At 49.8% G+C, this 10,810-nt stretch overlaps 1 protein-coding gene across 1 annotated transcript; it reads left to right on the top strand.

Annotated features, from left to right (window-relative positions):
* The first annotated feature begins 2,507 nt into the window (after nt 1-2,507).
* Nucleotides 2,508-10,071, top strand: rpusd2 (RNA pseudouridine synthase domain containing 2). The gene is made up of 4 exons (XM_078233558.1): nt 2,508-2,766; nt 5,554-5,768; nt 6,820-7,116; nt 8,681-10,071. The coding sequence occupies exons 1-4, from the start codon at nt 2,523-2,525 to the stop codon at nt 9,464-9,466; spliced, it is 1,542 nt and encodes a 513-aa protein (XP_078089684.1). The 5' UTR covers nt 2,508-2,522; the 3' UTR covers nt 9,467-10,071.
* Nucleotides 10,072-10,810: the final 739 nt, after the last annotated feature.

Genomic DNA, 10,810 nt, shown 5'->3' with positions numbered 1-10,810 from the left:
TGTTGTACTGGCCTTTTAAAAGTTCGATTGCTTCCTCGTAAGTTTCAGCGTCTCTAATCATCGAGAATGCTTGATCGCTTACCCGGACGTGGAGCACGTGTAGCTTTTCGGCTTCGGTCCGGACGATGGAGGAGGCGGTGAGGAAAGTTTCGAAACAGCGCAGCCAGTGATCGAAGCTGTTAGAGACTCTTACAGCTTGAGGATCCAATTCGAGTTTGTCGGGTTTCAGTATCTGCTCCACCCCAAAACTTTTGCGACTAATATTGATGCACCATCAATCGAGCAAAGACTAGTTTGTATGCAAGAACAAATAGGCTTTTATGAGCAAAAGACTTGGAGCACACCCATGCCGATGAACTGGTCCAGACTGAGGCAGTGGGGTGGGGAGCAGTCACCTTTATACCTGGACCGGGGGGGGGGGTGGGGTTGGAGTCCCGGGCAGGGCCGGCAGGGACGTGTCCAGGCATGTCACACACACAGGCAATAAGCTAACAGTGGTTTACCACAATGGCGTCCAAGATGGGGGCCCACACGTGGCTACCGGCGCCCAAGATGGCGGCCCCCGCGGGTCGCATGCGGCGCTACTGGGCTTGGAGGTCGATTTCGTTCTGCATACCTTCACGTAATGGCCCTTCTTTCCACACCCGGAGCAGATCGCATCCTTTGCCGGGCAGCGTTGTCGGGGGTGCTTCCCCAGGCCGCAGAAGGAGCACTTTGGGCCTCCGGAGACTGCTGCAGTGGTCAGGTCATTGGTGGGACGTGGTGTGGCGTAGGCCTGCGGCCCTCCCGAGTACAGAGGTGGCAGCGACCGCAGTGTCCACGATGCGCCCCCGTGGTCGGGGGTGTAGGCCTCGAGATTACTGAAGGCCACCTCTAACGATTCAGCAAGCGCCACAGTCTTTTGTAGGTCCAGCCCACCCTGTTCCAGCAGTCGTTGTCGGATATAGTTTGACCTGATACCTGTGACGTAGGCATCTCTGATTAAGTCCTCAGTGTTTTGGGCGGCTGTTACGGCCTTGCAGTTGCAGGCCCTGCCAAGTGCTCGCAACGCACGCAGGAATTCATCACCCGATTCTCCCGGCTGTTGTCTGCGAGTAGCCAGAAGATGTCTGGCGTAGATTTCATTAGAGTGTTTGTTGTACTGGCCTTTTAAAAGTTCGATCGCATCCTCGTAAGTTTCAGCATCTCTAATCATCGAGAATACTTGATCGCTTACCTGGGCGTGGAACACGTGTAGCTTGTCGGTTTCGGTCCGGACGACGGAGGAATAGGTGAGGAAAGTTTCGAAACAGAGCAGCCAGTGATCGAAGCTGTTGGAGGCTCCTACAGCTTGAGGGTCCAATTCGAATTTGTCGGGTTTTAGTATTTCCTCCATCCCAAAACTTTTAGAACATAGAACATAGAAAGCCACAGCACAAACAGGCCCTTCGGCCCACAAGTTGCGCCGATCACATCCCCACCTCTAGGCCTATCTATAGCCCTCAATCCCATTAAATCCCATGTACTCATCCAGAAGTCTCTTAAAAGACCCCAACGAGTTTGCCTCCACCACCACCGACGTCAGCCGATTCCACTCACCCACCGAGTGAAAAACTTACCCCTGACATCTCCTCTGTACCTACCCCCCAGCACCTTAAACCTGTGTCCTCTAGTAGCAACCATTTCAGCCCTTGGAAATAGCCTCTGAGAGTCTACCCTATCCAGACCTCTCAACATCTTGTAAACCTCTATCAGGTCACCTCTCATCCTTCGTCTCTCCAGGGAGAAGAGACCAAGCTCCCTCAACCTATCCTCATAAGGCATGCCCCCCAATCCAGGCAACATCCTTGTAAATCTCCTCTGCACCCTTTCAATGGCTTCAACATCTTTCCTGTAATGAGGTGACCAGAACTGCGCGCAGTACTCCAAGTGGGGTCTAATCAGGGTCCTATAAAGCTGCAGCATTATCTCCCGACTCCTAAACTCAATCCCTCGATTAATGAAGGCCAGTACGCCGTACGCCTTCTTGACCGCATCCTCCACCTGCGAGGCCGATTTAAGAGTCCTATGGACCCGGACCCCAAGGTCCTTCTGATCCTCTACACTGCTAAGAATGGTCATAAAATTGATGCACCGTCAATCGAGCAAAGACTAGTTTGTATGCAAGAACAAATCGGCTTTTATTAGCAAAAGACTTGGAGCACACCTATGCCGATGAACTGGTCCGGACTGAGGCAGGGGGGGGCGTTGGGGTGCAGTCACCTTTATACCTGGACCAGGGCGGGGGCGGAGTCTCGGGTAGGGCAGGCAGGGATGTGTCCAGGCATGTCACACACACAGGCAATAAGCTAACAGTGGTTTACCGCACTGCTTATCAGATGAAGCTGGTCAGGTTCACTGCAAGGGTTTTATTTCTAGAAGTTTATATCTAATAAATGTGAAAATAGCTGTTCAGGCACATTTAAGACACATTAACCTGCCCTCCCCGGGGTCCTTTGGTATTTCTCGGCGCACCTCCCTGAGGTCCCAAACCGGAAGTGACCATGAGGTGTCTGCGCTGCTGCCTGTTGGCGGTGCGAGTGATCAGTGGCAGGATGAGCGCGGCCCCCGCTGTTGCCGGCGGCGACAAGCGCAAAGAGATCGAGGAGGAGCCGGGACTCGGGCTCCAGGGCAACGGACAACCCCCGACTAAAAAACCCAGGAACAAGAAGGGCAAGAGTGGCCGCTATGTGCCTCCGCCCGGGAAGAAGAACCCAGGCATCAGCTTCAGTCATCAGCACTTCAGGGGTAAATAGTGCGGTCGGGCTTCGCTTTGAACGCGTTAAAATAAACTAATTGTTTCGCGGACATCAGTAATGTGGAAAGTGGGTCGGACACTCCATGCAGAATCTATTTTCACAGTAACTTCATTACATTGTTAATGTGACACTAATAAATAAACTTAAACCATTTAGGGCAGCACGATGGCACAGTGGTTAGCTCTGCTGCCTCACACCACCAGGGACCCAGGTTCAGTTCTGGCCTCGGGTCACTGTCTGTGTGGAGTTTGCACATTCTCCCCGTGTCTGCGTGGGTTTCCTCCGGGTGCTCCGGTTTCCTCCCACAGTCCAAAGATGTGCAAGTTAGGTGGATTGGCCATGCTAAATTGCCCCTTAGCGTCAGGGGGACTAGCTAGGGTAAATGGGAATAGGGCCTGGATGGGATTGTGGTCGGTAAAGACTTGATGGGCCGAATGGCCTCCTTCTGCACTGTTCTATGATTTCTATCTCCTTGTTCGTCTGTCCAGTCTTGCTGTTGTCATTATGTGTAAACTATCTTGCCCCCTTCACTCATCCTCATCTTAGTGCACTCTAACTTGCAATCCTAACCCTATAATATTGTGAATGTGCCTCCACCACATGGACTGCAGTGGTTTATATTCACACTCATCGCCTCTTTCCACCTCTGTAACATCAGTTGACTTCACCCCGGTTTCAGTTTATCTGCTGCTGAAACCCTTGTTTCCTTTAGGGTCAACTATTCCAATACACTGCTGGCTGCATCAGCTTATCATCTTAAAACATTTTGCTGCATCACCATTATCTCCCCTGAGCTCACTGATGCACATGAGCTCCAGTTAAAAGTTTATTTATTTGTCACAAGCATTTAAGCGGTTATTGGATGGGCACATGGAGCACACCAGGATGATAGGGAGTGGGACAGCTTGATCTTGGTTTCAGATAAAGCTCGGCACAACATCGTGGGCCGAAGGGCCTGTTCTGTGCTGTACTGTTCTATGTTCTATGTAAGTAAGGCTTACATTAACACTGCAATGAAGTTACTGTGAAATTCCCCTAGTCGCCTCAGTCCGGTGCCTGTTCGAGTCAATGCACGTCATTCAGAATGTGGGAGGAAACCGGAGCACCCGGAGGAAACCCTCGCAAGCTCCACATAGTGACCCAAGCCAGGAATCGAACCCGGTCCCTGGCGCTGTGAAGCAACAGTGCTAACCACTGTGCTACCGTGCTGCTCCAGGTCAAGTGCTTCCAACCGCACAACTATCCGAGAAAGCTACACTCTTCTAACTGTGACCCCTTGTGTATTCCTATTTATAATAGTTCCATCATTGGCGGCTGTGCCTTTGGCTACCTTGGCCACAAGCTCAGGAATTCCCTCCCTGCACCTCTCTGCTCCCCTACCTCACTTTCCCCAAAGACACGCGTTAAAACCTACCTCTTTGACCAAGCGACCTAGTATCTCCTTGTGTGGCACAGTGTCATATTTTGTTATGTAGTGCTCCTGTAAAATGCCTAGGGATGTTTAGTTATGTTAAAGATGCTAAGTCAATAAGTTATTGCAGTTCAAGAAGATGCTCACCAGCACCTGCTGAAGGGTGATTTGAGGGGTGGCCTTTCCATCAACACTCTCATCCTGTGAACACAATACTAAGCAGACTGCAGCTGGGAGATTCACAGCTTTGAGGGCTGCAGTGGCACCACAAGCTTTGGGGACCACACTAATGCTGAAATTTGGAAGTTAAAGTACACTTGAATGGGAACTGATGCTGATGGTTCCTCCGGGATCTGCTGTTTTGTAACTTGGGCTGATCACTGAGGTTACATGATGTTTTAATATATATAATTTAAGGTTGCCCTTAGTAGGCATAGAGCCTACCAGGAGTATATGCCTTTAAACCACCAAGAGTTTTGAAACACTCCTCCCTGGATCCTTACCCTGCCTGCCCCTCTGGCTCCTCCCTCTCCCCTGCATTAGTTCCTATAAGTCTCCTCCACCATTTACAACTAGGTGCAGGTGGATGGCAGAGCTTTGACCTCATCTGGAATGGCTCTACTTTTTCTGTTGCATGCTGCTTATATTGTACATCTTTTGTAGGGACATCAGGCTGACACCTCATTCAGAGATACCTAATGTCCCTAGCATGCTCGCTACACTGCTCACTGAACTCAACATGGTCATCTGACTTGGTGACGGGGCTTACACTGACCACATTTAAATAATATTTTCATTTCTCTCATGAGTTATGTGGATCTAAGCGATGTTGTTTATGATGTTTAGTGAGCCAGATGGGCTTTAGTTCATGTTGCCCTGGCTGGTGTTCCGCTCTAGAGCAGCAGGCTGTCTGCAGCTTCCGTTTTTGTTGATAAAGCCCCAGGAGCTTGGATGCCAAGTATTCGCATGCACTTGGCCCATGGGGAGCTGTGGGCAGAATCTTCTTGATAATTTATCCTCTTGTCCCCAGAGTTGCTAACTAATTCCTGGTCCATACTGAATAGGTCCACTCGGTTAAAGAGAGGTATGAACAGCAAGGGCTCCGATCCATCAAGTTTAGCCATCTACCCCTACGAAAAGTCCATGGATATCAAGCTCCACTGCACTGCCTTCACAGTTGAATAGCCTGATGCCTCTGATTGTCTCAGTATGAGTGCTGGTTTGCGAAGGCATGGCTTAGCTAGAAGTACCTGGTTTAAGAGGGATATGGAGGCAGACTGGGAAGAGTTTGTGATTCAAGTACTATGCAGACGATATAAAATTTGCCAATAACCAGTTACTGATCTATCACTTCTCTCCCTTTAGAGACCCAATATTATTTTGAGAATGGACTGAGGAAGGTGTTTCCCTACTACTTTGACTTCCAGACCTACTGTAAAGGGCGCTGGGTCGGGAAGACACTGCGGGAGGTGTTCAGCTCTGAGTTCAGGGTTGAACCAATGAAGTATTATATCCAGGCTGCCAAAGCTGGCAGAATCCGGCTAAATGAGGAACCTGCTGACCTGAACACAGTCTTAAAGGTACTGGCAATCTCCGGAAGTGTGTGTGTTTTGGAGCTCCGTGAGAGTTGGCAGCGGGTCCCCAGGAGTGTGTCTATGTGAACAGGGTGTCCTCGAGAGTGTGTCCGTGTTTACAGGGTCTCCCCGCGAGTGCGTCCGCGTTTGCAGGGGCGCCCCCGGGGGTGCGTCCGCGTTTGCAGGGGCGCCCCCGGGGGCGCGTCCGCGTTTGCAGGTCCGCATCCGCGCTGCCATCGGGCTCCCTGCAAGTTTGTTGGTGTTTTTTCTGACTCTCAATGACGCGCTGATTTACAAACAGCTGATTGTAAAAGAGCCTGTCATCTTGCTATGATTAACTTGCATAATTATATTGCCCCTTAAGGGTCCAGGTCTTTCAATTAAATACAATTAGTATTATTAAAAGGACACTATAATCAGTGTACAGCTCAGTTATTCACTGGCCAGTGCCTTTGGCCACTTGTGCAGTAAGCCTCGATGTCCCCTTTAATATTGAGTGAATCATAATCATTTCAGTGCCCAGTTTTAATTGGGGCGGGGATGATGCCGGAACCTCGCCCTAGAAAGCTTTGATCTGTCTTGCATCCTCTGTAGTCAGTCGTGGGGTGGGGTTTAAATTCTCTTTATTATTCCTGGTGGACACTAAATGTGGACGTGACTGGGCTGGCCTTTGAAGCGCCTCACGGTTGAATATCCGCACGCAGTAGAATTGCGGTATAAGGGTGTGAGGAAATGGGCATCTGCAACCCCTCCCTGAGCAGTCTCCGTGCTCTTGGAGAAGGATATGTTCACCCTTAACTGAGCGAATACCCTGTCTGTCGCTTGCTTAGTGTTTGCTGCTGACCAGCTGGACGCCTGATTCATGGATCTGAGGTGTGAATTGGGTTTTTATTGAGCCAGCAGAGGGTCAGTTTGTGTTGTTTCTGAGCTGTGTGGGTGTCTGCAGTCAAGCAGCAGTCCGGATTGTGCTGCACGTTGCAACCGAGAGGTGCACAGCAGAGAAATTCAAAGCATCATTGCCTGCTCGTATTAATGGTTTCCTTCACCCATCTTCTAGAACAATGATTTTATGAGGAACACAGTACACAGACATGAACCTCCTGTCACAGCTCAGCCATTGGAGATACTGACCCAGGACCAGGAGGTCGTTGTGGTGGATAAACCAGCCTCCATTCCAGTCCATCCCTGTGGCCGATTCCGACACAATACTATCATCTTTATCCTGGGTAAGGAGCATGGCTTGACAGAGCTCCACACCATCCATCGGCTGGACCGACTTGCCTCTGGGGTCCTCATGTTCGCCAAGACGCTCGAAGTCTCAAAGAGACTGGATCAGCAAGTCCGAGAGAGACAGGTATTGCATGAGGAAGGTCTCTGAGCCAACTCTGGCCAAGTCTCAATGTTGGCTCCGAGAATTTGAGCCCCAGATTATCCCCATTGTGCCAAATTCATAGAATCCCTACAGTGCAGCAGGAGGCCATTTGGCCCATTGAGTCTGCACTGACCACAATCCCACCCAGGCCCTATCCCCATAACCCCATGCATTTACCTTAGCTCGTCCTCCTGACACCAAAGGGCAATTTACCATGACCAATCAACCTAACCCGCACATCTTTGGACTGTGGGGGGGAAACCAGAGCACCCGGAGGAAACCCACGCAGACACGGGGAGAACATGCAAACTCCACACAGACAGTGACCCAAACCGGGAATCGAACTCGGTTCCCTGGCACTGAGAGACAGCAGTGCTTGCCACTGTGCCGCCAAATTCTCGGTCAGGACTTTGCTATGGAAGAAAGGTGTTCTGTAACACCTTTCACAACCATGACACGACCCTGGGTGTTTTACAGTCAGTGAGGTGTAGTAATAAGAAACAGCCAGTTTCCTCACAGCGAGTTCCCACAAGCAGCAATGTGATCATCTGTTTCAGTGATGTTGCCTGAAGATAAAGTATTGGCTGAAATGCTTGGGAGAATTCTCCCAAGAGAGATCTGACAGGACCTCAGTTGGACTTCTGTTCCCTCTATGCTGCACTCGAATTGTCAGCCTGGAGTAGGACGCGAACCCACAGCATGCCATCTCAGATGGGAGGGTGCTAGCACTGACGTCGTTGCATTACCATTGGCTTTGATGCTTCTGCGTCAGGGAATGGCAGACAGGGTTCCCATTCCTGATCACTGTCAAATGGCATACTGCTGGAACAGTACTGGGCTTGGCTGTGCTGCTTTCTGTTAGTGAACAGCTGCCAACACTCACTGTACAGACCCACATGTAGAGTGACCACCTGAGTGAGATAACAGAGAACTGGACAGCAGCAATCCATACGGTGGGTGGCGTGAGCTCCGTAGATGCCCTCCCCATGCCTCAGTTTTCATACTTTTGAGGTAAAGGTGCAGATATTAGAGGCAGCCAAAAATATCTGGAGATAAGAATCTACCAATGACCATGAAACCACTGTCAATTGTCCGAAAATCCATCTGGTTCACTAATGCCCTTTAGGAAAGGAAATCTGCCGTCTTTACCTGGTCTGGCCTACATGTGACTCCAGAGCCACGGCAATGTGGTTGACTCTCAACTGCCCTCTGAAATGGCTTAGCAAGCCACACAGTTCAAGGGGAACTCGGGATGAGCAATAAATGCCGACCAGCTAACGATCCGCATGTCCCATGAATGAATATTTTTTTAAAAGAAAAATAAGAGGCTACAATTAGAGGGCGATTGAGTTTGGGGGGGGGGGGGGGGGGGCGGGGGGAGGGGGTGAGAGAATAGTGGGGGTGGGTTAATGTTGCTGGAAGTTAGAAATGGGAGGAGTAAGCCCTGATGGGCTCCATTTAAGTTGCCGGCTACCCTACAATAGTTTGCCCAGTATGTCAGGAAGCTGGTCTAGAGTGAAGGCTGACTGATGCTGTTTTGTTTCAGGTGCAGAAGGAATACGTGTGCCGAGTGCAGGGAGAGTTTCCAGATGATGAAATCGCCTGTGAGGAGCCCATCCTCATCATCTCCTACAAAGTTGGTGTGTGCCGAGTGGATCCCTCAGGAAAACCATGCAGAACCTTGTTCCAAAAACTGAGCTACAACGGCACATCCAGTGTGGTGCGCTGCTTCCCCTACACCGGGCGCACCCACCAGATCCGGGTCCACCTTCAGTACCTGGGTCACCCCATTGTAAATGACCCTGTCTACAACACTGAGGCCTGGGGACCCCAAAGGGGCAAAAGGGGGAAGGTGGATAAAACAGACGATGAGCTGCTGAAGGCATTGGTGGATGTTCATAGGTTGAAAGAGAGCTTGGATCTTCTGGATCTCCCGGAAGAGGACCACTGTTGCACCGTGGAAAAGGCTAGCACAGAGAATACTGGGAGTTCCACTCTGCCACTCAGTAGCCAAATTGAAGGCACCGCAGATGAGAAGAGTGAAGTTACGGAGGGGCAAGTGGGGAAGGCAGCAGATGGCAAGTCTGTGGAACTGACCAAGTCTGTGGAACTGACCAAGTCTGTGGAACTGACCAAGTCTGCAGCCAGAGAGTGGGAAGAGAAGCCAGTGGTTGTAAAAGACACTCTGTGTGGCGAGTGCAAACTGGTTAGGAAGGACCCATCTCCAAAGGATCTGATCATGTACCTGCATGCCCTGCACTACAAAGGGCTAGACTGGGAGTATAGCTCGAAGCTGCCCAAGTGGGCTGCTGCTGACTGGCAAGAGGATTGAAGTACTAATTGTAAACCCAATCAGTATGTGTGTAAAACCTGTACCAAACGTACAGATAGGCACAAGGCCTGAATGTTAGAGTGTGAGAGAGGAAGGGATGGTGGAAGGAAAGCTTGTGCCTCGAATAATGCAGGGGTCTTTGAAAAATTCAGTCAATTCCATTGAGAGACACATCAAGCTGCTTATATATGAAAATGCTATTGAAGACACACAGCCTCTGTGCTCAGTTTGAGCGCTAGTTTTGTAAGTCGAATTCTAAGCTGATTTACCTCGGAATATGACACTTGGCCGACCTACCAGATCTGATCTTGAAGAGTAGTGGCCGCCTAAGGAAGGTATGGGTGAGTGAGGATGCCCATGGAGGCATACCCATGATGGAGGGTCGCCAGTGAGCACAACATTGTCCCTTATCATTTCTTTGATTGTCCTGTACTGAATGGGTGCTTGCTGACTGGACATGGAGGCAATACACAGATGTTTATTAACCTCTGCGGCTGATCTGTGGATTGTTTAACAGCATTTTATGATTTTACCTCAGTTTCTGTTTGTTTGGATTTTGTTTACTCTATATGAGCTGGGAAAATAAAATAAAGCAGTGCCAATAATATGGAACAGTGGAATCAGTTACTGGAAGGGTTATGGAATGGGAGAGCTACAGTGTCAGGTTAATAGGATGTCCTTTCCATAAATACAAGTTCAAGGACGAGGAGATGCTGTGATGTCTGATTGATTGAAATGTTAATGTATCGCATTGCAGGCAGCACTAATGAGATTGGGCCTGAATGCTACTCTCAAGCACTGGGCTCATCGGGTTGATGTTGGACTTGTGCTGTCTTGACTGTAATGTTATATAAGAGCATTCTGTCTATGTGCAGTTAGTTGGACTGTGTCGCACTACTTAGTCCTTCCACCAAGTGACAATATGGGTGGAATTTTCCCATCCCGCCCACCACGGGAATCGTAGCCGGCGGGATACGGACCACACAAAGGTCTATTGACCTCGGGTCGAATTTTCCGGTTTTGGGGCAAGTGCCAACCGAAAATCCCACTCAACAGCTTAGATTTCCCAAATGTACATGTGTGCTCCCTACATTAGGGATAACAGCTGTACAGACATGGACTTTATTCCTCTATGTCTCTTTACGAGAGTTGTTCTTCCTTTACAATCTCCTTCTATGCCTGGACTAGCTGACAGTCATCATTCCTTACTCATTGTTCCACAGTCCGGAGTTGACTCCCATTTGTCTCAGCACTCGGACTTGTTAACCCCTACGACTACTGTTGTTTCCCTTGCGTATCTGGGAGTTGCATCAGAAGTGAGAGAGATCTTGGGGCAGTGGAATG

Source organism: Mustelus asterias, chromosome 18 (assembly GCF_964213995.1).
Source record: "Mustelus asterias chromosome 18, sMusAst1.hap1.1, whole genome shotgun sequence".
Taxonomy (NCBI): Eukaryota; Metazoa; Chordata; class Chondrichthyes; order Carcharhiniformes; family Triakidae; genus Mustelus; species Mustelus asterias.
This window is presented reverse-complemented; position numbering and strand designations above follow the sequence as displayed.